Below are 27,953 nucleotides of genomic sequence, written 5' to 3'. Positions count from 1 at the left end.
AATAATTGAATTACACATATTTATTTAGCAACAGTAAAATGTTTTTGAATTTGTAACAAACAAAAATTAATTTGAAGACAAAAACAAGATGAATCTGAGGTATTTTTGGTAATTCTCACCTGCCTTGCATTACATAACCGCACTGTGGCTTTGGTTATAAATATGAAACAACCACTGTGTACCATTCAATGGCAATCAGTACACTGCTGCCTGAAACCCTGGCTCACATCAGCACTATTCCATGGTATGAACTGCAATTCTCTGAGTATATGGAGGTTTTGCTGTTATGGAATATTGGTTTAATTACAGAGAGAAAACAGGCATTTTCCTATTGTCATTTCTCAGCATGCAAGTAAAACATTAGCAACTATTTTAACTGTACTGTTAGCATGTTTTATTTTTTAAAATTAATTTTTTGTTTCTTTTTTTTGTTTTTTTCTTTGTTTTTGAGACAGGGTTTCTCTTTATAGCTCAGGCTGTCCTGGAACTCACTCTGTAGAACAGGCTGGCCTCAAACTCAGAAATCCGCCTGCCTCTGCCTCCCAAGTGCTGGGATTAAAGGCATGCACCACCATTGCCCGGCTAAAATTAATTTTTAAGTTGTTCACTTAAATTTCATTAAACAATTTATTCAATAATGCCTTGTGGTTAGGCAGAGTTTACAATAATCTTTGAAATTCTAAGCAAACATCTGCCAATCAAAAAATTATGTATAAGGGGCACTCTTAGCAGTGATGTTTAAAAAATTAATATCGATCATCTTTAGAAAACAATAAAGATGCTCTACATCCTGCACGTTTCTTACGTAAAGGTAAAAAGAACCCCCTCCTCTTTGTAGGTAAAGTTGACTACACTTAAATTAACAGTATAATTTATATGTATTAAAAACTATTATTTTAAAATAAATTTTGAATGAATCACAATCAGCATGTTTGACCGACATACCTCTATTATACACCTATATAGCAGAGTCACTTAGACAGGGTGGAGAGGGGTTAGAAGAAGAAAAACATTAAGATATCTGACAGTGAAGGAGACAGTGTTAATTCCAGGAACCTTTAGACTTAAAAATAACCCATAAAATAATCCCCAGCTGCTATTCATACCTGTGGTTGGCTTTTTTAACAATGAAAAAACCTCCACAAATATGAAAGAAATCAAACCAAGCAGTCAAAAAGTAGGAACTCTGGGTTTCTATTTCAGGCCTGTAATCACTGTTGCTTTGGCTATGAACAGTGATATTCACTAAGTGTACGTGAGGTCACTGGGAACAGGAACGTGACCACACTTCATGCTCCACGAATGACTGTTACCTCATCATCAGCATTATCTTGCCTTGAAATTTAGCTTTAGTCACTGTTGTGTAATTTGAAGAAATAAATAACATAAAGAAAAATTATTTTAAAGGATCACATTTTCTTCTTAATGTATAAATTTTTCCCCATTTCGGAGGAAACCTTATACTCTTTATCTGTCAATCAACATTTTCAACTCAAAAATTGCTATTTGAATTTAAGAATGTTGCACAACTACACACCACTATAGATCTACAAGGAACAAATACGCATTTGCCAAAACAAAGAATCTGTATCTTCCTTCCTTCAGGACAATCAATTTTTTCTTTCACTGGTGTCTCATTTCCTCCTAGCAAACAAATATGCTTGCTATGTAATCTTGTATATAGGTTCCTATAATCTTAAGGAGTGATTTTAGTGTCAATCCTACTTAGCAAAGTAGGTTTCTACATACAAGATTTTATTTTACATTTGTAAGTTTTAAGTTGTTCTAAGTAAAGCAAGCACATACTTACTCCATAATCAGTGGTTGGTCATGAAAAGTCCTATTAAGTATGGTCAGGTTTTTAGGATCTGTAAAAAAAAAAAAGGGGGTATATATGTATGTGCGTATGCATGTGTACAGACATACACACATACACAGAGGCACAACAATATGAAGTGCTGGGTATTTAATATTACTGTTCTTATCCTCAAAAGTACTCTTTTATTCTTTACAAGATTCATCTCTAATTTCCTGCAATAGCTATCACTAAGGAGACATCACTCTATAGGGAAGACTCAATTCACAGTTTCATTTGAGGTTCCCATCTAAATATCTTTTAGCTGACATATTTTCTTTACAATTTGGTAATCAACAAGATTTTAGTGTAGACAAATAAAATATGTCCAAGATTATCCCAACTCTGCCATATCCGTGCTTTTTATACGCAGCAGCTGCACATGGTGTTCTTGTAAATACTTAGAGGATAAGTGTATATGTTAAGATTGTTGTCTAAATCCCCAAATGTTGACAGAAAGCATACCAGCATTTTCTGTCTACTTCAGAATTATCATTTGCCTTTTCAGACAGGACTTCAAATCCGTGAACAGATAGATACAGCAGACTGACTCACAACCTATGCTTTTTGTATTTTTCTGGAATGGGAAAACTTGGAAGCAAAAAGGAGGGTTTTCCAGGTACCCTGGCATTTGCAGTGAGGAGCCAAATGTAAGCCGTGATAACTAGGTTGACTGTTTTTTACAGGCATGTACAGTGAGGCAATGTCTTTATGCCTGCTGCATCCATCTTTGTGTTTGCACAGTATTTGCAAACACAGTATTTGGAGGTATTTGGCAGTATTAAGAAGTCAAGTGCACATTCATTTTGCTGATGAGACTATTAGAAGAAGTAGCGTCCTCTGGAGCAGCTGCTGTGCATCTGGCCACTTCTCATAGCTAAGGACACAGTGCCTTCTTAAGGTCACTGAGGACTGTTCTCTCCAAAGCTCTGAAGTTTGCTCTTTTTGTTTTATGAGATAAAGTCTCACATCTAACCCTGGCAGATATGGAACTCAGAGAGATCCTGTCTGTCTCCCAAGTACCATCATACTAGGCTTACAAGTTAATTCTTTAGTCACTCCAAAAAGTCTGAAAGCTTACAATATCTTTTTTTCAAGTGATCAAGAATGGAATTTGTTCTCTGGAAAGGACTAATTTATGTTGCAAAAGAAAATGAACTGTCAAGAAGCTTTTACTAGTACCCAAGAACAGAGTATTTAATTGTTTTGAGAACATAACTGTTATATTTTTATTAAGACTATCAGCCAATAATAAATAGTAATGATTTTAAAACTCACCCAATGTTTGATTTTGTCCCCAGAAAATAACAGCTCCTAATTCATTGTTGGTATAATTTTGGGGAAAATATGTGAGCAGGACATCCATTTGTGAATCCCCGTCATAATCACCAGGGACTACACTTGTTACCAACGCACTGAAAGTTCTAAAGGAATAAGAATTTAAAAAATATCAGAAAAATTACAGCAGAAAAGGATATCTTTACCATGCAAAATATTTTCAACTCCAAACTCAAGATTTAATAGAAATAATTAAATATAATATGTCTTTTGTATTTAATGACTTCTTGTGTGTATAGATCCTTCTGGTCTATAGAAGAATTCATAATGAATAGAATATAGAGTAGCTTTATACAGTACAATAAATCTGATCTATATCAATAGAAAAAACTGTTTCTACTGGCTCAGTGGGAGACTGCATGTGTAGTATAGGTGAGGCTCTGGGTTTGACTTCCAGTATCACTCAAACATAAGCAAAAGGAAGACAAGGGCCTGGAGCGACTGTTGAGTAACTAAGAGCACAGGCTGCTCTTCCAGAAGATATGAGTTCCATTCCTGCACCTATAATGTTGGTCACAATCGTAACTTTAGCTCCAGGGGGAGCCAATACCTTTTCTGACCTCTGAGAACTGCATGTATGTGGTACTTACATAGACACTCAGGAACATACACATACACATAAAAAAATAAATGTTTAAGAAAATAAAAACAAAACCACAGTGTAAAAATTTTTTTTGAAAACATCAAAATAAACACTAAGGGTTAAAAATGGTTGAATCCAAGAGAAAACACTAGACTGCAGAAGTAAAAGGACAATTATTTTTACTTTTAAAAAACAGAGGGCTGAAAAAATGGTTCAGTGATTAAGAGAATGTACTGCTTTTGCAAAGAAGAGGAGTTTGGTTCCCAGCACCATGAAAGGAAGGCAACTCACAAACACATGTTACTCCAGAGTACACAGACAGACAGACACATGCACACATGCATGCGCGTGCGCACACACACACACACACACACACACACACACACATCTTAAAAATGTAACTTCTACATTTTAAGGATACTTTACTGAGTCATTTTCCCATCTCTTCCACAGTGATTAAAAAATAGTTTATTTAGTATGTGATTCTAGTTCATACTGTATGTGAATACAGCAAACCAATATGAGTACATTTTTCATAATCTGTGTTTTGTGCAACATAAAATCACTCCTCTTTTCTCATATAATTGAGTCCAAATGTTTTATTCCTTTGGAAGGATCCTAGTCTATTCTGCTTGCCTTTTTCCAGAGTCTAATTCTCCCAAGTGTAACCACTTCTCTGTCAGGTAAACCCTTTCAGTTCTTCACAAACGTCATTCTCACTGCCATCCTTCCTAAATACTGTGTACCCAAACTTAAACATACAGAAAATTCCATTCAAGCTATGCTGCTACGTTCCAATTCCATGACTATATGGGAGCTGCAACTTTGGTTTGCACTGACTCATTCCTGTCTCCTTTAGCTTAGAGAGAGCATTCAACTTGCTTCCTCAAATTTGCAAATCATGTTGTTTCCCTGTCACTGGGGCCAATGTTTCATGTACTGCCAACCATAAAAAAGAAGCAATAAGAACTATTATTTAAATTACATTAAAAAGTTAATTTGATAAGCTTGTGTGGTGGTTTGAATAAGTATGGCCCCCATAGACTCATGTATTTAAATGCTTGGCCAATAGGGAGTGGCACTCTTAGGAGGTACGGCCTTGCAGGCCTTGAGGCCTCTGATGCTAAAGCTATGTCCAGTGTGGCTCACAGTCTCCTTCTGATGCCTGGGGATCAAGATGTATAGCTCTCAGCTCCTCCAGCATGTCCGAATCCATGCTGCCATACTTCCAGCCATGAATGGCAATCAGCCCCAAGTACAAGTTTCTTTATAAGAGCTGTCATAGTCATATCTCTATACGGCAATAAAAGCCTAAATAAAGCAGCTTGATTTCAGTTCTGTCAAGATCAGTATTTAAAAACTCCCCATTTGATCAAAAGAGAAAACCAATAAATAGGACAGAGGTCACCGGCCTTTCTTTCACATGAAAGCATCTTTAAGATGATGAGATTTTAAGAGTGATCTGCTTCCACAGGAACAATCAGGACGAGACAGTACATTCAAAAAAGTGTATTAGTGTGCAAGGGACTATAGCACGTTTATATAGACCAGACCTGGAACCACCAAAAGTTCTTGTAAAGGGGGAATATTTTCAAATTTTATTTTTAATGTTTCCTTTTTTAAAAATATATTTTATTTATTCATATGTTAGTGGTGTGTGTGTGTATGCACGTGTGTGTGTGCACATGTGTGTGCATGTGCATGCATGCTGACACCACAGTGTATAAATGGAGGTGAGAGGATAGTTTATAAGAGTCAGGTTTCCAGTTTTCTTCTTCCACCATGAGGATTCTGGGTATCCAATTTAGGCTATTAGACTTGGAGGTTAAGTGCCAACTCACCAGTCCACACCATGTTTAATTAATTAATTTATTTTCAAAAAACTGTTTACTACATAGACCTCACAACTTGGAATTTTGTGTCACAGATCATAGCTGAACATGACTGATTTCAAATATAACCCACACTACTGCATATTCATATTATAATAATAAGGATATTATACTTACTTCAAGGTTACCTTTACCTTGGGTTTAAAATACGGCGCACTCTGATCTGCCAAAAAGACGATTAAGTCATTTCCTAAAAGAAACAAATAAATTATTTTTAAAAATGGATTTCGGAAAATCATCCAGTCAGTGCTTAAAAACTTCCTGGGTACTGTTTCTATAAGAAAGCTTTTATTCTAATTTAGTCAGACAGCATCGCCGAGAATACTCATACAAATCTAATGGAACACGGAAAAGCAAAGAATGGAAAAACATACTTGTTGAAGGCAATGTGACACCATGGATTCCATTAAGGGGCAGGTGGCATAATTTAAAAGAGCCATCCATATAAAGAACACACTTTATACTATTCTATACTGAGTATGAGGTCCAGGTTTGACCTGCAGCAATACAGAAAACACAACCACACACACCCTTGTTTATATTGTGCTACTTGTTAAGCCTTGTGCTTTCCACATCCAATCAGGTCTCACTTAGATGAGGTTATTTCATTATACAGATCATCATACGATGATGCAGGAATTCCTACAAAACCTCTACTCACAAGTTACAAGTATACAATTTAACCCAGAAGCAGAAAAAGCAGGGCCCTCCAAACTTTCCCCGTCTGCTTGCTCTAGTACTATGTTCCACACGGATGGGTCAATTAGTGCTCACTGTGACAGACTTTCAGAAATGCTTAATCAGTCACAGGACACTTTCAAAGCTAAGGAGGGTTTGGATAGATAGGCTTAGAATATTCTTGCAATATGAGTAATCAAATAGAGGAAAACCATCCAGGTCTTTAAAGAGGATCTGGGGTACCTGAAAGGGCCCTCAAAAGACCTTGTCAGGATCCTGTCACTCAGCTCTGTACGGGCTTTTAACTTTATTCATGGCCTTGGTTTTTAACCGCCTACTGTTGTACTTTGTCAGCATCAGATTTTCTTTTTTAAGGCTTAATGTGGTTAATGAACTTTCAATGGCAAGTTAGCAAAAAGAGGTGTGCAAGACTACAGTGATGGTGATGACGATTACAGCAGTAACCAAGATGAGGAAGGGCCTGATGTACGCTAAGGACCAGGTATCTCATGCTGGGGAAGTCTGTGGGGATTTAGCTCAGTGGTAGAGAGCTCGCCTAGCAAGTGCCCTGGGTTTGGTCTTCAGCTCTGAAGAGGGAGGGGAGGGAGGGGGGGAGAGAGAGAGAGAGAGAGAGAGAGAGAGAGAGAGAGAGAGAGAGAGAGAGAGAGAGAGAGAATGAGAGAGAATATAAATGAATATGTATGGCCAAGGAGGCACTGCATTTAAAAGTAATTAACAACAACAGATGCTTGTGTGAGTTGTGGAGAATTTGGTGACTTAGGAAGGCACAGTGCCTTTAAAGAGCTTAAGAAAAGTTAGGGCAGAGGAGTTGAGTAAGTGGTAGAGGCAGTGCATCGCTCATAAGAAACTGTCAAGTTGCATCTTTTCTGATCAAAGCGGGTGGAACATTGGAAAAAAAAGACGGGAAAGCAAATGCTTAGGCCAGAAACCAAGGCTCTTAGGAATCTGGAAGAACTTTGGCAGGCAGGTCATTATTCACTAGGTGAAGGCTATAGGTTTCTAGATGAAGGAGGTTGGTGTGTTCTTAAGGGTTGGGCCGATGGTCAAACCGCGGGGTTATTGGGTCAGGACCCAGGGTTGATAAAAACAGGGGAAAGCTGTCCCAGTGCTGAAGATAAAGGGAGAGCCAGAAGACTGGGAAATGCAAGAGGGAGGGTAACAGGGACAAGGGGGCGTGGGTACAGCGGAAGGGGCAAACAGAAGGAGGGCCGGCAAGCACTGACTTTCCCGCAGCACGAAGAGGTCCGTCTGTTTGTCGGAGTTGAGGTCACCGAAGGCCGCCAGGGTGCCCCAGGCCTCAGCCCCAAAGAGCTCGGCCGTGACGTTGTGTAGAGCCTGCACCGGGGCAGGCCCAATGCTCAGCAGCGAGAGTCCCAAGAGCAGCGGCGCCAGCACCGCCCCGGCGCTAGGCAGCAGGCCCGCCGCCATGGCGCCTTTGGCCCGGCCGGCCTCCGCCGCGCTTGACGGCAGCCGCAAAGCACCGTGCGACCGACCGACCGAGAAAAGACTCGGGGTGCGGGCTCCGGGGCAGCTCCTTGCTGCACTCTCACGCTGCCCTGGGGCTGTTTCTCCGAAGACCAAGAGACCAAGGAGCTAGGGCGACGTCTGCCTGGGAGCTCACTTCCGGCTGGCGTGCCTCCCGACAGTGTCGCGCGAGGGGGCGGGGCCGTGCCGGCCGAGCTGACTGGCTGTCGGGGTGGTGGGCACTGTGCGATGGCGGGGGCAGAGGGACTCATGTCTGAAGTAAGCTGGAAGCTCTTGGAACGACGAGCTCGGGCCAAGCGCTCAGGTTTGACTGCCTGTGACAACAACCTTCCCCCTGCTGGGTACAGGGGGTGGTGTTCTTCCGCGCGTCCCCTGGAGGGAGGCAGGTGGGATCAGTCCTGGGGATCAACTTGTGTCCTTAAGTTGTTTTCAGAAAGCAGTAGGTTTCCTTGCTGCCCCGGTCTTGTCCCTCTTAGTCCCCATTCCCTACCCCCTGCCCTTCCCTCATTTAGAAAACTTCTGTGTTTCTCCCCGAAGTTATTTTCTCTCCAAAGTTAGTGGCAAGCTGACTTCTCCAGAAACTTACCCTAGTAAGTCAGCTAGTGACGAGTTCTTTGGAACCCGAACTCTCTTGCTCTGCAAAAAGTAGACCTTTATTTTTAGTGAGGTCCTAAAGAGCTGGCGATTACTCTTGTCTTATTTGTCCCCTTCACATTCCTCAGTAATTCTGAGCTGCAGCCAGTTCAGTGTGTCAGAAATTGAGGAAGACAGAGTCTGTGCCACAAGTTAAGTTAGTGTAGAGTTATGGCTCAGAATGAAATTGGCCTCTTCCCTAACCAAGTGGTCCCAGCACCTGTAGTTTCCAGTTGTGGTTCCCAACCGTGGAGGTCAGACTAACAGACCAAGTGTCCTGAACTGACTTGTTCAAATTGCAAAGTCACACTGGCGGTTTAAAAGCTATTACTCCTGATTAATAGCTCCCCAGAGAGCCAACATTGAAACTGCCACTTTTGAAACTGGATATAATCTTGAGCAAACAGTGTGTCCTTAAACACAAGAGGTGGTGGAATGAGAAATCTTCAACCAAGAACCCTTTCCGTGTCAAAGATTGAGGAAAGATTGTAGAAAGTACCGTATTTGTTAAAGTGTTACCAATTTCATTCTGTATTAAATCTTAAATTTCTTGTGTGTCTATTTACTTAGGACTTAGGGTTGTAGTGGAGCAACCACATGAAAAGTAAGAGAAATTTTCAAAAAGCAGTTGACTCAAGTTCAGAGTCAGTACAATGATTTGAAACAGTCGTGGAGATATTTGTTGCTTATATTTTCTTTCTTTGTGCGTCATATAGGAATATTGAGTTGGTAACTAACAATGAGGCTGTGAGATTATAAAAGGTGTTATAACAAAGTCTATAAAGTTCTAGGCAAAGAGAATAACTGGTCTCTACCAGGGACTTGAGCCGTGCCCTCCCCCCTCCCCCAACGTGTATTTTTGCAACACAGTTCTCTTAGTAATCCTATAGAGTCTATTTTCTCTTCAAGTCTTTGTTTTACTCAAATACATGTCATAGCAGCAAGCTTTAAAAACTTTACTTTTCTTAATAGGGTAAATTCTGTCTTAACTGTTGTTGGATGTAGTTTCTTGAACCCAGTCTCAGCCGTAGTAGGTACCTAGATACTATCCACATGTTGCTATATGTTTACATGAGATACTATCCACATGTTGCTGTATGTTTACATGAGATACTATCCACATGTTGCTATATGTTTACATGATAAGAGTAAAATTTAGATTGAAGTGGAAAACAAAAAACCAAAGATAACAGTTGCGGCAAGTCTTTAAAATTAGTAGTTATGTTTACAGTTTCTAGTTCTTTGACTCTGAAAAATACAGACAGTAAACCTTGAGCCATATTATTTACTTCCTGCGTATCACAAAGAATTGATTCTGTTTACAACTTTTAGGAGAATATATAAATAGCCTTGTTTGAAACATGAATTAACCTATTCTTGGGACAGACTCCTCTTTGGAGTTCTAATCATTGTAAGATAGTAGCATAACAACTTTACTGTACAATAAAGGCTGCTACTGATGAACTGTTTCTTAGTAAGTGAATATTATGTTTCTGTCTATTCATGTATGCAAACTTAATTTACCAAATAAAGGAAATCAAATTCTCAAGTCATAAAAGACAAACTAAAATTATATAATGAACTTTAATTGTCTTTAGCACATTACATCATGCTAATAACTGCTCATACGTTAATCTAATGCTGATTGCTTCTAACCTTCACTAAACAGTTTTAAAATTGGTGTAGTTTAGCCTGCAACGCTTATGATAAGAATCAAGAGTTTGAAATGGCCAACTCTCCTGATGCAGCCTCCTCTTCACCTGCTTTGTTAAGGTCTGGTAAGTGTCTAGACCCCAAAAGGGTCAACTGACAATTCTATATTTGTTATTTTCGAAGGTTAATGTCACTATATGGTATTTTTTTGTTTCTTTTATTTTCCCTTTGGTGGACCCAAGTGTGCACCATTTCAGTTAGTGTTAGCTTGTTTCCATTGTATTTTGAATGTATCTTGTGGTACTCCAGGAAGGCAAAGGGTGGAAGCCCTCTTATGACAATTGCAAGCTATTTGATCAAAAGCTGTCCTTGTGCTTAGGAACTGTAATTGTCAAATGGACTTGTCCAGTTGATTTTTAAATTATTTTTTGTCCATTTTTTAGGTATTGTAAATTGAACTATAGTGTACATGAATGTACAAATGTCTCTGTAATATGGTATAAATTTCTCTAGGTACCTGCCCAGATAATATGTTTAATTTTAGGTTTTTGACAACCCTTCAGCCCTATTTCCAAGGTGGTTTTGTTAGTTTACACCCCCATTAGTAGTTTATAGCACTTCCTTTATTAACATTGATGGCACCGATTTTGTCATTTGTAATCTTAACGATAGCTGTTTTAACCGGGGTGGAATGGAGTCTCCATTCCAGAGAGAAGTGATCATCTCTTTTAAGAGCTCTAGTCTTGGTTTGGTTCCTTACCTATGTTTTAGTTTGGTTGTTTTTTTAGAATTTAGTATTTTTAAGTTTTTTTACATTCTAGTTACTGATTCTCTTCACTCAGTTGTTTCTTTGGTTGTACAGAAAGCCTTTTAATTTCATGAGACCCCATTGGATCATTGTTGGTATTATTTCCTATGCTATTCTGAAAACTCTTATCTATATGTTGAAATGTACTTGGTGCTTTTCCATCAAGCAGTTTTGTGATATGAAATCTTATATTGAAGCCTTTAGTAGATTTGGAATTTAGTTTTGTGCTGGGTTAGATAGAAGAGTCAAGTTTCACTCATCTGCATGATAATGTCCAGGTTTCCTAACCATCATTTGCTCAAGATGCTGTCTTTTGTCTAATATAGATTTTTGGCTTTTAGTGAAATATCAGGTAGCTTTAGTTGTGGGGACTTCTAAGGCTTTGATTGCCTCTTAATTATTTTTCTTGTTTTCTTGTTCAATAAGAACAAAGGTAGATTTCAATCACTATATTGAATTCAAGTTTATATATATTTACATAGTAGACATCCTTGTCTTGTTCCTTATTGTAGTGGGAATGCTTTGAGCTTTTCTCTATACTATACTATACTATAAATTTATAGTATATAGTCTTTATTTTGTTGGGATATGCGCTCTCCGTCTCTATCCCTTTCCCATCATTTATCATGGATTTCCCTGAAAGCCTTTTCTGTGTCAGAAGTCAGAGAGAGTGTAGAATTCCCTGGAAATAGAATTACAGATATGAGCCATCATTTGGATGCTGGGAATTGAACCCAGGTCCTCTGGAAGAACAGTCAATGTACTTTAGCTGCTGAATCATGTAACCAGCACTGTTTGCAAGTATTTTATTGAGAGGTTTTGCATCTTTGTTCATCTGGGAGATTGGTTTGTAATATTTTGTTTTGATATCAGGGTATTAGTGACTTCATAGAAAGAATTTGGAGGCATTCTTATCTTTTCTATTTTGTGAAAAGATATAGTTTGAATAGTAGTATTGTTCTTTGAAAGTCTTAGCAAATTCTGCCATAAATTAATCAGATTTTGTTTTGTCCCTCCTACTTCCTGTGCCCTCCACTCCACTTTGGGAGATACCTTATTGCTTCAAACTCATTGGTTATAGATCTGTTTACATTATTTATTTCAATTTTGGTTTAATTTTGGTGATTCATACATACATAGAATTTTATTCTTTTCTTTTAGATTTCCCAATTTGGAGAAATATAGAAATTTAAGGTATTTCCTTGTGGTTTTATGAGTTTTATTGTCATTTGTTATGATGTCTCCATCTTTATCTACAATTTTCTTAATTTGGATTGTTTTCTGTCTTCCTGCTAAACAAGGGTTTGCCAATCTTGTTATCTTTTGAAAGAATCTTTTCCTTTTATTGATCCCTGTCCCTTACCCCCCCATCTGTCCCACCCCCGAGAAAGGGTCTTACTATGTATTCCTGGCTGTCATACAACTCACTATGTAGACCATACTGGCCTTGAGTTCACAGGTATCTGTTTGCCTCTACCCCTCCATTGGTGGGCTCAGAGGCTTATACCACCACACTCAGCTCCTTTCATTAGTTTTGACTCTCATCCTCCTATCTACTGCTTTTGGGTTTGACTTGTTCCCTTTTCTCCCCCAAAGCCTTACAGTGCATCATTAAGATATTTATTTGAGAACTCTTATATTTTGATGTAGGTAGTAGAGCTGTACTAATGTGTTGCATAATTTTTGGACTATCTTATTTTCAAGTTTATTTCATTTACAAAAGAAAATTTTAAAATTTATTGCTTAATTTCTTCAGTGACTAATCTACTGTGGCTTAATACCTCTATGTTTGTATACTTTGCACATTTTCCCTAGCTTTGGATTATTAACTTAATTCACTGTGATCATGTTAGACAAGGATGTTATTACACTTTTCCTATATTTATGAAGGCTTACTTTGTATCTTGAATTTCATTTGCATATAATGAATTTCATGTCATTTTATTTTTTTCTGTCATTTTACTCCAAGGTAGCCTTGATCATTGGAAGTAAGATGTTTTCTTGGATCCATAAAAATGATGGATCTTGTTTCTTAATCCAGTGTGTTAGTCTGTGTCCTCTTAGAGAGGAATTGAGACCGTTAATATTTAGTTGTTTTTGAAAGATGTGTGGTCCTGTCATGTTGATGTTTTTCCCTAGTCCTCTGATCACCTGCCCTGATATTTATTTGTTCTTGTGGCCTCTTGAGTGTATTTATTCTTCTCTTGTCTCACAAACATCTTCCACTTTCCTCTGCCAAGCTGCCTTAGTGGTCATACATTCTTTTAGTTTGCTTTTATCATGGAAAGATTTTATTGCTACATCACTCATAAATGATAGCCTTGTTGAGTATAACATTCTAGGTTGACAGTTGTGATCTTTCAGAACTTAGAATATAGTTTTCTATGCCCTCTGGCTTTAAACCGTTCTATCAAGTAGTCAGCTGTCCTCTAGTGGGCTTGTTTTTTCATGTCTCACAGCCAGAGTGTCTTGTAGCTTTCAGTATCCTTTCTTCATTTTGTGTTTTTAGCATGAACATGGGGTTTGGGGTGGGGGTGGTGTAGAGGCAGAAAGTAAGACATGTCTGAATGTGGTGTGGGCTTTTCAAGGGAGGGTCACAAAGACTCACATCTCATTTGTAAGTATGGGCTCCTCAAGGGAGTTTTGCATAGAGAAAGACATACCAAAGTGTGGGTAGGGGATCATCATGAGAAAGTCACAGAAGTAAGTTATATCCACATGTAGGGACTGGCTTCTCAAGGGAGAGTTGAAATTAACTACCTTGGCATTTGGCCTCATATTCAATTTTGGTCGGTCTCAAGTTATGTGTCCAAAGTTTCTGAGAAACATTTTTCTTCTTTTCTCTCCTGGTGAGTGAGACTTGAAGGCAGCTCGAAATGTCTTAGACGGTATCTTAGTTTGCCTCCTACTACTGTCATGAGGGGTGATTGCATATGGGGAGCAAAGGGTTTATTTCATTTCATATGTCACAGAGAGAACTCAGGACAGGAACTCAAGCAGGGGAGAAATCCAGACTCGGCAACTGAAGCGAAAGTCAAAGAAGAATGGTATTACTGATTTGCTCCCCACGGCTTGCTTCACCTGCTTTCTTGTAGCACCCAGGACCATCTGCCCAAGGCTATCATTGACCATAGCGGGCTGGGCCTCCTACACCAATCATTAATCAGGAAAATACCTGACAAACTGGCCAATATGAATCAGGAAGCATAGTCCCATTGAAGCTCCTGCTCCATCGGTGACTCTGTCTTGTGTCACATTGACAAAATCTAGCCACACAGGTAGAATTATAGTTTGGTGGGGTGAAACAAGAAGCTACTGAAGATATTCAAAGGATTTATTCCATGTCCATTTCATGTAAATAGACTTTGCAGTGAGATTACAAGAAAAACAAATTTATTGGTTAGAAAGGTGAAAGCGTACACAGTTGTTAATCATGATGGATCAGTTCCCATTTTGCTGCTGGTGAGAGTCTTCAACCAGATCCCAGGATGAGAGGCTTCTTTTTTCCTTATACGCCCACACTTTTCTGTCTTTCTGACTTATTGGCATCTACAATGTACAAGGCCCTTCATGACCACTCTGGCTTCACATTCATGATTTTTTTGCAGTGGCCTCTCAGGGCCTCCTTGACTAGTGACTTTTGCAGTAAAAGAGACATTTCTCTTTGAAATCCCTTAGGTAATATATTAGGTATCAGTTACACTAGGTTTAGATCCTAGTTGGAATGTGTGTAGATTCTTCGGTTGTAATCAAAGCTGGCAATGCCCCTTTTGGGCATTGTTTGCCTTGTGGGTCTACACTGCATAGGTTTGTGGGATTGCCTGCTAGCTAAGGTGAAGAGGCTTCCTTGGAGTCTTTTAGTGCTTATCTCATCAGTTTCGTACCGATTATGTCAGATACTGAGAAGGCCCAGGTAAGCAAGGCTCGTCTGTGGTGGCAGTGGGGACAGGATTTCTGTTAGTTTCTGAGGACTGTGCAGGGGCCAGGCCACAATTGCAGTACGAGGCAAACCAGTAGCAATGACAAAGTGTTCCTGTCATAGTTTGAGGGACAGGTGGAGGCTACACTACACTGCTGTACCCCAGTCAAGATCCTGTCATTATGTAAGGGCTGTGTGAGAGTGTGTATCCTTATAGCCGAGCTTCTCAGGAAAGACTGTCCAGTTGACCTGGTCCTTTGGGTGTAGGGGTGAGGGCAGGAGAGTCACCTAGTTACTTCTTGGGGACTTGAGAGGCTAATGTGCTCCTTATGAGTGATCCAGGTGCTTCTTAAGGCCATAGTAGAGTTTGTGGGCAGTTTGGCAGGCTTTGGAGACTGAATACTTCTACAAACATCAAGATCCAGCACTCAAGGCGGGCAAGTGGGGACTGCAGGAATGTGGCTGTCTTGTCAGATGAATAGCTGTGGTAACTAAATCCTGTCACTTCTAGAAACTACAGTATCTTTCTAAGGGAATAATTAAAACTCTTCTCATTTTGATATATTATAATACCATTTAATCTTTCAAAAATATGCATCATTGTTCTTTAATTTAGTAAAAAGCTTTTTCTCCTGTCAATAGTAACTCCATACAATATTTGTAGCCCTCTTCTTTTTCATACAGTACTCCTAGTCTGCCTTTAACAATTCCGGTTTTAGCTCAGGAATGAATTTTGCAAATACAAAGAGCTTGGTTGTAGAGGTAAACTTATTGTTATTTGGATTCTATATCAAGATTTATCACTTAAGTTAGAGACTATACTAGGAAGCTGACCTTTATCGTAAATATTTTAGCTTCTTGGCATATATTGAAAACATACTCCTCCCAAGTGGTTACTGTTCTTACTATATTTCTTTGTTTTCTTCTAGCAGTTGAATCATTGGAGAACTTTATATGAACGTTGATACAATTTTTCTGGCAGTTATAACATCAGTTAGATTGGTTCTAAATAACTGATTGTACATTGTATTGGTAAATTGCCATGGTTTCTTTATGTTAAGAAGCTGGCTTGGCAAATGCTGTTGCCCTTCCTCCTTTTCCATTTCAGATACAAGCATGTTTTTCTCAAAGTGTCCTCCAAGACTCCTCCTCCAGGGAACAGACTAGCCTCTGGCTCCTTAGTAGGGAAAGAGAAGAACTTAATAACAGCCCAAGATTTAAAAACAGTGTGTCATTGAAAATAACAAGAATGTAAACAATTTCCAAGAAGTTATAATTGTTTTTATCTCACAGAATAAAAATGCCTGTGGTGGAAAAGGGACGTGGAAGCTCATCCATGGAGAAAAAGCTCCGTGGGAAACTCTGGCTTACTGTCTTCGACTTCCACAGTTGATTTCTGCTGCATGCTTGTTAAGACCTTCATTTGATATGCTACCTTTTTCTCTGTAGCAGTTTGAATACAAATGGCCCCCATAGGTTTATATATCTGAATACATAGTCACTAGGGAGCGGCACTGTTTGAAAGGATTAGAAGGATTCGGATGTGTGGCCTTGGAGGAAGTGTGTCACTAGGGATGGGCTTTGAGGTTTTAAAACCCATACCAGGCTTTGGCTCTCTTCCCCGTTACCTGCTGATCAGGATGTAGAGCTCTCAGACACTTCTGTAGCACTGTTTGTGCCTGTGTGCAGCCTTGCTCCCTGCTGTGATAACAATGATTAAGCCTCTGAAGTTGCAAGCCAGCCCCAGTCAAATGTTTTCTTTTATAAAAGTTGGGTTGGTCCTGATGTCCCTTCATAACAAAAGAGCAGTGACTAAGCTAGCCGTTGGGCCATTGAGTCATGCCTGGATAGTGTAAGCTCCTACTTTGAGGCTGTTCTGCTCTTCCCTACTTCTGTCTGCTCCCTGCTGTTTGTTCGTTTACTTCTGCTTACTGCACTCACACTCAGTCATTCAGAACTGAAAGCACAGTTGTCTTAGACGAGAACACTGATGGTTGTAGTTGTAGGTCATACGCTCATCAAAAAGCACGAACCTAGCTTGATGTTTTTAATTTCCTTCTACAGGGTGTTTTAAATTAGGGTTTCAGCTTTAAGGACAATTTGCTATTTTCTGTAATTCATATCGGAAGTTTTAATAGCTGATTTAGAGTGATTTTAGTCTAATTTTTCTCTGCTGTGTGATTGTTTTGTACATGTATTTTCATCTGAATAACTAAATGGCAGTTTTGACCCTTCAGTAGTTAAGGAGTCTCCAAATAGCTCAGTGGGCTTTGCTGCACAAGCTAGAAACCTGAACTTAATCCTCAGAACCATTTAAGAATGGAAGGAGAGACCTGACTCCACAGAGTTGTCTTCTGACCTTCACACATTTGCTGTGGCACTTATGTCTGCACACATATGCATACATGCACAAAGATTTTTTTAAATTAAGACAAGAGATTATAGTTCTAAATTTAAAGCAATCGTTAATGTCAAATGTATTGATATATTTATTGATATATTTTAAGGCTAGAAATTTTGCCATATTTCAAGTAGTAGCCTTTGCCTGACAGGTATATAACGGGCCAAGTCTTAATGTAGGTCATGTTCTTGTCTTCTTCCTTCTAGCTTTGTTGATTGTGAGCCTAGCTCTTATGGTGAGCCACCTCCAGCCCTCTTTCCTTCCTTCTTAAACAAAAAGTGATCTGTGAGCAGATGAGCATGCTGTTGCAAGATGACCTACGAGCACCAGGGAACCTGCTGGACTCAGCAGCTCACGGTGTAGATTTTGTTATGCTTCATCTGGAGAAGCACTGTGAGAGAGCTCAGGGTCTGGAGAACATCTGCTGGGAATCCCACGGCTCCGCGACTAGGAAATACATGCATGCCTGTGGGCCGACATTTATCTTAAACCTGCACATTAATGCTTTATCTTACTGCCGGGAACTGTATCTTACCTTGAATTTTAAAAATCTTATTTAAGCATAATTTTATTTGGTATTCTGGTAAATATTGATAGAGATCATCAATTGTTTCTGCTTTTCTAGTTTTTAAATTCAAATCTGACTCCTCTTAAACATAACTTGTCTAAGTGCATTAATTTTTAAATGCTAAGGCTTTTACTTTTTATTTGTGTTAAATTGCTTTTAAGTGGTTAATTGATAACAAAGATGTTTCATGTTAAACATTATTAATATAGGGATATTTAAAGTTTAAACTTATTTTTCTAGTTTAAATACTTGTGAGGATAAATATCTTTGCGTTGTGGACTTTTTTATGGGAATTTTAAATCTTTGTTGTTGTTAAGTTTTTTTAATTCTTCAGGTATTATTCTTCAGTTACATAATTTTATTTTCACAGATATATATAGTGAATATATAGTGAAGCCCCATTAATTACCTACTGGATTCTAATTTTCAATAGATGTTCAGCTTTGATTATAGTTGTGTGTTGAATGACTGCAGAGTTATAAAAAATTCTAGCAGAGTGGGAGGTTAATCACTATAATTTGAAAGAATAAAAAGTGATTTAAAGCTTAGAATTTTTTTCAGCAAACCATCCTGTGTTGTAGTAATTATTTACTCTCAATCTGGGGTTTCTACCCCACCTTTTATCATTCAGTTCCCAGATAAAAGACACAACTTTTATGTTTATAATAAGCCTTAGTCAGCACTAGAGCTGAGCAGATATCTACCCTCTAAGCTATTAGAATCTACATTCCCATAAATAACCCTGAATTACAACTTTCTATGTTCCATCTGGGCTGCTTAACTCCAATTGGCCAGCCCTCATGGCCATGTATTCATAAATTACCTACCTCATGGTGCCTTTTCTCTCTTCACTTCTCACTCCTTCCTTGTGATCTCCTCAGACCCCAAGCCTGGGAACTCAAACCCTGTCAATCTCTCTTCTGCCCTGCTAGTGGCTGTAGGCGTCCTTATTCACCAATTGGGAATAACTTGGTGTCAAGGTTACATAGCATCACTTTTGTAGGTACTGATTCTTTCATGCCTGGAGGCATCCAAGCCTGGGGTGGAGGGGGGCAGTATTTAGCATTACAACACATAGCAAAAGACCAAACCCGAACAATCCTGTTCTTATTTCACTGTAATATATGAATGAATATTGTCCCTACCATCCATATCTCATTTACAACTTTCTTGTTTCATTTTCTTTTTTTTTAAATATATGTTTATCTTTCAAGTATCTTTAAAGTTTTACCCTTTCCCTTGCATCTATGTTGTCATTGTTTTAATTCAAGATTATTTTGACCAAAAATGGACCTTTATTTCCAGGACTCAGTTTTTCTCGTCATCTTTTACTACCAACAGTTTTCTCTTTATGAAATGTGACTCATTCAACACACTGGCTGTCTATTAGTTAAAGGACAAAAGGTAAACTTGTAACTGCTGATTAGTGTCTTTGGGTCTTAGGCTTCTGAATGTGCTCCCAGTATTTTCTTCTCTGGCTTCTGAACCTTTATCTTGAGGTTCCTTGTACACTCAACTGCCTTCCTCTGTAAGTTCGGTACACACTACAATCTTTTCTTCTATTGCAATGATTTGTCTCCCATATTTCTTGGTAAAATGTTCTCCACAACCTGGTTTTCAGTTTTGACTTGTTTCCATGACAGCTTGTTCACGATCCTGTTCTATTTGTTGTCATTACATTGTTTTTAGGTAACGAGTTGCGTGTTTACTAGAGTGTGGAATCCTTCAGGCTTAGGGCATAGAACTATTACACATTTTGTATAAATAATGTATACCTAATCATTTAATTATTTTATCTGTTGAGTTTATTTTTTGTTTTAGGTTTGAGTAGGAAAATGTATCCTAAGTAAAGGTATATTTTTCCTACTAGTGATGTTCAAAAAGGTTCAAAGGTCAGGTTTATAAAAAGATATGTAGGGGTTATGGAGTATGTCAGTGGATAAAGTACATGATTTACACAGATCCCCAGTCCCCACATAACAGCTGAAATCAGTACTATATCCCTGTAACGCCAGTGCTGATCAAAAGGAGACACCTGGACCCTGGAGCTCACTGCCAGCCATCCTAGCTGAATCCGTGACGTTCATGTTCAGTGAGAAACCTTGTCTGAAAGACTAAGACAGAGAGAGACATCTACAGGATCCGTCTCTGACCTCCCATACATGTGCTGGCACATACACATGTGCACTCATTAAAACTTACCTGTCAACCCACATAAACACATATATCATACACACAAATACCCTCCCAATGATAGAAAAATAAAAAGTAAATGTGTGATAGCACCTCCTAGGCTAAACTCTATGGCTGTCGTGACTTTTACCCCTTGCTTAAAATGTTAAACAACCATGTGTGTTTTGTTTTGTTTCCCTAAAAGGGAAAGTGGGAAAAACCTTAGATTAGTTATTGACATTGCTGTCAAAACTTAAGTCACAAGTAGCACTTTTGTTTCATAAAGAGGTCAGAACTATTTGAAAGGCCTTGTCTGGCATAGTGCAGACTTCCTGTAACATAACAAGGAATTTGGACATGGCATTTTAATCTAAGGAATCTGTTAGTAAAGGAAATGAAATGATACTCTTCAGTGAAGTGGGGAAAATTAGCACCCTAAATCTTGTGATCTAGACAGCTCCACGTCCCCTCACCCTGAAATATGCTATTACGTGAAATCTGGTTCTGGAAAAGCCTTAGGCACAGTGCTAAATAAATGCTAAGTGGAGAAGAACTGTGCGTCTATGTTGGACTTCTTCAAATCTGACTTTAGAATCCTTTTACATTTAACTTCTGAAAGGCGGCTCTTATTTTTGTGTATTGTTCCTTAATTTTTCTGAAATGGAAATAACATGAATGAAAATCTCAGTAAAGGTGAGGCCCATCAAGTACAATGGCAGCAGAAACAACTCATAGAACCAGAATTAATGAGAAAATACTTTACTACTTCCAGGATAATTGTTGGAAGAACAGGGTTGCCCTGGAAGCAGGCTATATATTACTGTTGTTAGAAAAGAAAATTTGTAGTGTTGAAGGAAACACAGGCACAGAACAAAAGTAACCTAGCAAGCTTGTGGCTTTTTGTGTATTTGTTTTGTTTTTTGTATTTTTTTGTTTTTGGTAAAAGAAGCTCTTTCATTTAAACCCAAGGAGCAGGTGCACTGGGGTGGAAAGTGTCCTCAGTTTTTATTCTGATGTTCATGTATACTGGCATGAAGGGGAAGGATTTGAGAGCCATGTGACAGAAGTGCCCAGGGCTATGCAGCAGGCATGCACATGAGGGCTGAGTAAGGTGGAGAAGTTTATGAACCTTAGGAAAGATTGGAAGGGTGGCCATCTTTAACAGAAAAAAAAGTTTCTTACATTGTGATTCTGTTATTTTTGTAATTACAGATAGGACACTGTGAGAAGACAGACATGATGGCTTTATTCATCCTCGTTTATCTTTTACTGGAAACAGAGAAATGAGCCATGTTCCAATGTTTAAGTTGTCACTGTTCCACCTGCTAGCAGTATGAATTTGAAAAATTCACAAGACCTTCATTGTCAGTCTCTACTTACTAGGATTATAAAAAGATTAAATGAAATCAAAATTACAAAGCTTTTAATACAATATTTTACTTATGGTAAATGCTGAAGTAATGCTATTTACCTTTAGTACGATACTGATAGTAATGAGGCTAGATAAAAATGACGGAAAATCAAGGGACATGGGACAAAAAAGGAGCCCTAGAGTCCAGCTTGAGTGTCCTGTTGAAGGAGCCATAGAACCAAGAAGGTTCAGACACCTCAGAGAGGAGAACTACCCATAGAAACTGTCTTCCTAGACCTCTCCATGTTTGCTCAGGGCCAGAGTGACTTATGACCTTTAAGGTTTAGCAGTGATCTCAGATTTTGAAAGCCATCTGTGTGCACTTAGAACCAGAATGACTTGTGACCTTTTAGCTGTAACACTCTTCTCAGATTGCTAAAGCCATATGTGTCTCCTCTGGCCAGACTGATGGATCTTGACCCTGTTCTCTCATCCATCAGTTCTGGCAACACCCTCGTAACCTTTGAATCTTTAAAGTTTACCTTTAAAATGCACTCTTTGAACAGTTTTTTTTTTTTAAAGCAGGAGGTAGGGATTCTTAGCTTCTGAGATGTTGTTTGGGAGCCACCAGTATTCTGTATGTGCTCATTGTTAGAACATGGATGGACAACCTGCCTGTGTCCATGTCCACGCTGACTGTGCTTTAACCTTTTCCTCCTTCACTTAACTTCCATGCTGAAGATCTATGTAAAGATCATTAGTAAGTTCCAACTCTGCTTCCTACTGGCTTGTCCTGAAATTCTTTTCCATAGTGAACAATCACTTTTGCCTTAGTAAAGGTCACTGAAGAGAGACTGAACTCCTTGCGCTATCAGTGGTCACAGTAGCCATGTCTTTGTCCCTGAAGCCACTGACAGTAATGCAATAATATATTATTATTTGCGTTTTCTGCTTTTTAACTAAAATTTAAATTGTGTTTATATTCTGTCTAGAGTGTTTAATTTTGATGAGCACGATGCTCTGAGTATATTGATAGCTAGAGTAATGTTTTTGTTCAGAATAAAGAGTCTAAAATAATAAACATAAATTTACAAAAACTGCACCAAATTCATAAATAGGGAAGGTGGCGATTTTGTTTTTGGTGTAGCTCTACATTCTTGAGTAACATGTGCATTTATTTATAAAGGAAAGGACCTAGACCCCTTCTGTGTTAACTATGACACTCAGCACTTGACTGTCAGGGGACTCAGGGAAGAATACTGACTAGGGCTTTAGAGCCTTGGTTAGGTTACTTTTAAGTCTTACAAGACAGAAAAGGTTGCATTGTGCAGAGTTGGTTTGGTAAGGCCGTAGAACCCAATCTCTTAGCATGAGTCTGCAGTGTTCTTTTAAGGTTTAGCATCCTTTCATCAAGGCAAGCCAATCTTGGTATTGTAAGTTGTTTGCTTGTTTCACAGCTAGATTTTCCTGAGAAAAACAAGTTGTTGTTTAATTTTGTTGTTGGCCTCTTGACTGTTTACATTCTTTCTCCTTCCTTCTTTGTTTCCTTCCTTCCTTCCTTCCTTCCTTCCTTCCTTCCTTTTTTTTTTTTTTTGGTTTTTCGAGACAGGGTTTCTCTTTATAGCCCTGGCTGTCCTGGAACTCACTCTGTAGACCATGCTGGCCTCAAACTCAGAAATTCGCCTGCCTCTGCCTCCCAAGTGCTGGGACTAAAGGCGTGCGCCACCACCGCCTCGCTTCTTTCCTTCCTTCCTTCCTTCCTTCCTTCCTTCCTTCCTTCCTTCCTTCCTTCCTTCCTTTCTTTTTTTTTTTTTGATAGAAATACTACCCTTTTAGAGGTCTGAGTATTCTTAAAATACAGATTATGATTCAGCAGGTCATGGGTAAGACTCAAGATTCTGCAGTACTAGCAAGCCCCAGGCAAAGCCTTAGCTAATGTTACCAGTCATTAGAACAGAGCTTGAGTTCTGGGTGTACTAAAAAGCCAAGATTGGCCACCTGTGCTGAACAGCCAAATTAACTGTGAAAAGCAGGGAAGAATTTATTTAATGTGGCCACATTGGGAAGAGAAGCAGAGAGATCTCCTGCCACCTGCCCCATGTTCTGGGTTGTGACTGTGGTTTAAGTGTAAGAGGATGGATAGAGCATGCCCATGCAGTTCTAGTCAAGCGTGTCACCACTGGCTCTAGTCTCTCAACAAGGACTTGAGACCAGTCACCAGCACCATGTGGCTATCTTTTTAGGAGATAAATTCCCCTCTGGCTGGCAGCCTTTTCCCTTTCCCAGCTTGTTTCCATGGGCAGTTCCAGTTTCTTGAGGCATAATGGTCTCATACCAAAAGGGGGCTGTTCTTTTTAGAATATAGCATCATGGCCTGCTCTTTGAGAAGCAAAAGTCTGTCTGTGATCCATATTTGTTGAGAAGTCTTTCCTGATAGCTTCACCTCTTCAGTGTCTTATAATTTGGAGTGTTGATTTTGATGCCTCAGAGAAGCATCCTCATGTTCCTAATCCTGAGCTTAGTCTGGGATTAATATGTCATCATCTGCATTCTCCTTCTCCATTGGGCACAGCCCTACTGCTGTTGGTAGGACTGGCTCTTTCTTTGCCTACTTTTCATTGCTTCTGTTGGTTCCCTCATCTACCGTCGACCACAACTTCTGGCCTAAACTTACCTGATCTATGTCTGAGGGAAGATAAGCAGGGAAATTATAGTGACATGGGAAGACAAGGCTCTTCAACCTGGATTCATCCTGGGTATGATCTGCCTTTTTGGTTGATAAAGCCAAAAGCCTTAGCTACCAGTGATATAGCCCAAATTACCCATGGAGACAATATAGATTTCCCCAAAGACATCTTGTCAGAGCAAATAAATGATGATTCCTCATGGCCTAAGTGGTCTACAATGAGTTTCTAGCCTTCTTCTCACAGTCCTAAGTCTAAGCAATGCCCCCCTAAACCCTCCTTACAACTTTCTTTAACGTTGTTTAAAAGTTAAAGTTGATGTTTTTAACCCTGTAAGTGTCTCTGAGCAGTGTTTTCCAGTGAGGGCTTGGTGTGGTAATGTAGCTTTAGAACCACCAAAATCACTGAGCACACTCAGGCTTGCTGATGTCTTGGTTTTTGCACGAGTGTCCTAACCTCTCTTAACCCTGTGCTTAAGATCTAGACTCAGAATGTCTCTTCACAGTCTCCAGGTTTGCATTCCATTGGCTCACTGTTGTTTGACTTTTTTTAGAGCAACATAATAAATCACAACAACAACAACAACAATAACGTAGTACATTATCCTAGACAGAAGCCGTGATGGAACAAAGAAACACTCCCACCAACCGACAACTTGACGAACTAGTGAGTTTATTGGAGTTACAGAGGTCTGGGTCGAGAGTTACTTACAGGAGCATGGACAACTAATGGGTTAAAGACTGGTTTCTGTTCACATTTGAAGTACAGAAATAGCCCAGTTTCATTCATAGTGCCTTCCACTGTATACTTAAAATATCCATTGTCTAGATTTCTGTTTTTTTTATTTCAGTTTTTGGCCCCATGAAACTCCTATAATTGAATTTTAATGCATATTTTAATAAGCTTAATGTTCATTAGAGCCACATTCTCTTTTTATCCTTTTATTAAAAATAGATGATTCTTTTCTCATACAATATATCCTGATTATAGTTTTCCCCTCCCTCTTCTCCTCCCAGTTCCTCCTCACCTACCATCCCCTCCAGATCCACTCCATTTCTGTTTCTCATTAGAAAAGAACAGCCTTCTGAGAGATAACAACCAAATATAACAAAGTAAAATAGTAAGATGACGCAAAACTTGCATATTGAAGTTGGACATGATAGCCCAACAGGAGGAAAAGAGTCCCACGTGCAGGTAGGCAAGAATCCAAGCCTCACTCGTCTTCACAGTCAGGAGCCCCGTAAGGATACTAAGCTACTAGCTATAATATGTATATCATAGACATATATAATATAATATATATTCACATATGCAGAGGGTCTGTTATAGATTTATACAGGCCTTGTGCTTGCTGCTGTATGCCCTATGCTTCTTATTCAGTTAATTCAGAGGGACATGTTCTCCTGGTATCTTCCATCTGCTCTGAGAGAATTCACATTCTTTTAGTTTTATATTATATAAAAGTAAAACCAAAACACTCTTATAGTTTAAAATATGTATTGCAAAACTATGATATGCTTAGAATGGACACGAAAAAATTTAAGTCAGAATGTCATTTTGAGTAAGTATAATGGATTAGACCTTGACAAGCCCCTAGTTTAGTATTCTAATTCTGTAATTTTAGATGTCTACATTAATTTATATTTTAATACCATCCTTTAAAATATTCTTAATTTATATATTTAATGGAGTATGATATAATAATTTGATGTGTGTATTGTCTAATTTTTAAATCAGAGTACTTGTATTTCTATCTTCTTAAACTTTAATAATTTAATTATTGTGTGTGCATGTATGTATGTCTGCAATGGCATGTGTATGGAGATTAGAGGACTCCTCGCAGGACAGTATTCTTTCCTTCTAACACACTGACCCACAGATTAAATTAAGGTTATATCAGATTTGGAGGCAAGTGTTTTCATTTGCTGAGAGAACTTACGATGCCTAAGTTTTAAATCTTTAAGTTTTATCAGGGGAACCTTGGTGTAGTCTCAGCTTTGCTTCTTCTTGTGGACACTTTTAGTCTTCTTTCTATGTCCACCCCCATTTGTTTGTGTCTTGGTCCCTAATACCTATAAACACTTTCTACCAGGGATCCCCAGTGAGCATACCTTGATGGCACAGAAGTAGGCATTTCTCGCTATCTTCCTCTCCTCTATTAGAATCTTTCCATTTGCATCCTCAATCCTGTAATAGCCTGCTTGCAGGTGTCCCTCCTCCCACCTCAGCTCCATCCACTGGAGACTCGAACTCTTGGTGCAGTTCTAGGGATCCCCCTTTAGTCCCGTCTATCCACATTATTCGCTGTCTTATTTTAGCCTACTTCTCCGACTACACCACAACTGCCTGGGGACTCTGCCTCTTTGTGTAGACAGAATCCTCTTAGCTCTTTCCATATCTCCTCTCAGCCATTTGTCCTAGCTCATCTCTATTCTCATCTACCCGCTGACTTGCTGAAGTGTTCACTAATAGAAAACCCACAGGGACCACACTTTCCTAAAATCCAGAGAGGGGAACAGAAACCAAGGGACAGAATACCAACCCAACCAAACAAGGCCAGATAGCAACACCTGGAATCACCCTAATTTCCCAACCCCAGATGCCTAGACACCAGTGCAAAACCATAGACATTAGCAGCCAAGACAGTTGCTTCCCCCAGAACCCACTGCTCTCCTACAGCAGGCCCTGAGACATGCAATACAGCTGAAGCACAAGACAAGAACTTTAAAACAGCAGTTATGAATATTTCATGGACCTTAGAGAGGATATGAAAAAAATTCCTCAATGAAGTTTGTGAAAATATGAATAGTTGAATGAAATAATGAAAATATATATGATAAAAATAGGATGAATAAAGAAAATCCAGATTAAAATAAGACTGGAATGAAAAATTTAGAAAGTCAAACAGAAACCTAGGTGGTAAGTTTCTTCAAAGGAGTTCAAGATATGGAAAGAATCTCAGATGTTAAAAACAAGATAGAAGAAATGTATATTTCAGTCAAAGAAAGTGTGAAATCTAATAACATCCAGGCATAAAACATCTAAAGAAACTTGGGACACTCAGAAAAGATCAAATATATAAATAATAAGAATAGAGGAAGGAGAAGAAACCCAGGTCAAGGGCACAGAAAATATTTTCAAGAAAGTCATAGGAAAAAAATTCATGACTCATAGAAGGGTATTTACCTATGAAGATACAAGAAGTATAGACAACGCTGAATTGAGAGAACCACAAAATGTACTTGATACATCATAATAAAAACACTAAACATACAGAATAAAGAAAGAACACTGAAAACTGGAAGGGAAAAGACAAAGTAACATATAAAGGCAGACTCATTAGAGTAACACCCAACTTCTCAAACATTTGACCCTAATAGAAAGATAATATACATTAATATTTCAAAACTTAATAACATAGCTATTTTTGTTGAGAGTGAAAACATATTTAGAATTTTACTATTTATTAGAATATTACCTCTTTTAATTTTCATTATGAATCCCAAATTTAAAACTTTTATAGACATATCCATTCATCATTTAACATGCATCATAGATTTATTAAATATATGTAATACTTACATACTAAGAAAGTCCTGAAGAAGAAATTTATAGTAATTTGTCTAATAAGAGAATTTAAGTGTATAGAACTTAGAAGTATTTATCATGTACATGTGTGGGTGTTTTTATGCATATACATGCATGTACATATGAGTTATGGAGTGTTTGCACACATACATAGATGCACATGTGAGTATGTGATTTGTCTCTATACATACATGTAAGCTCCTTGCTGGCAGGTGCCAGCAAGAGGAGAGAGATCCCAGTCTGCTGGGTTTTTCCGGGGCTGAGTGGGATGGTGAGTGTCTATGGTCCAAAAGAAACACATCTGGCCAGGAGTCTCGTCGAAAC

At 38.7% G+C, this 27,953-nt stretch overlaps 2 protein-coding genes across 5 annotated transcripts in view; one reads left to right on the top strand and one right to left on the bottom strand.

The window, feature by feature from the left end:
• The window catches only part of Itfg1 (integrin alpha FG-GAP repeat containing 1), a 119,214-nt gene extending 111,212 nt beyond the window's left edge, over positions 1-8,002 (bottom strand). The window contains exons 1-4 of the mRNA XM_028755517.1: positions 7,591-8,002; positions 5,786-5,858; positions 3,134-3,279; positions 1,811-1,868 (exon numbers count right to left, since the gene is read on the bottom strand). Coding sequence (XP_028611350.1) covers positions 1,811-1,868; positions 3,134-3,279; positions 5,786-5,858; positions 7,591-7,795 — 482 coding nt within the window. The 5' untranslated portion in view covers positions 7,796-8,002. The remainder of the gene's footprint in view (positions 1-1,810; positions 1,869-3,133; positions 3,280-5,785; positions 5,859-7,590) is intronic.
• A 38-nt stretch (positions 8,003-8,040) lies between these two features.
• The window catches only part of Phkb (phosphorylase kinase regulatory subunit beta), a 172,927-nt gene continuing 153,014 nt past the window's right edge, over positions 8,041-27,953 (top strand). Inside the window, exons 1-2 of one of the 4 annotated variants that reach the window (XM_028755473.1) lie at positions 8,041-8,156; positions 10,155-10,263. In XM_028755473.1, the coding sequence (XP_028611306.1) occupies positions 10,212-10,263 (52 nt within the window). In that variant the 5' untranslated portion in view covers positions 8,041-8,156; positions 10,155-10,211. The remainder of the gene's footprint in view (positions 8,157-10,154; positions 10,264-27,953) is intronic. The other 3 variants (XM_028755474.1, XM_028755471.1, XM_028755472.1) reach the window with 3 other exon arrangements.

This window comes from Grammomys surdaster, unplaced genomic scaffold (genome assembly GCF_004785775.1).
Source record: "Grammomys surdaster isolate TR1022 unplaced genomic scaffold, NIH_TR_1.0 126063, whole genome shotgun sequence".
Lineage (NCBI taxonomy): Eukaryota > Metazoa > Chordata > Mammalia > Rodentia > Muridae > Grammomys > Grammomys surdaster.
Note: the sequence above shows the minus strand (reverse complement) of the source record. Positions and strands in the feature narration are given on the sequence as shown.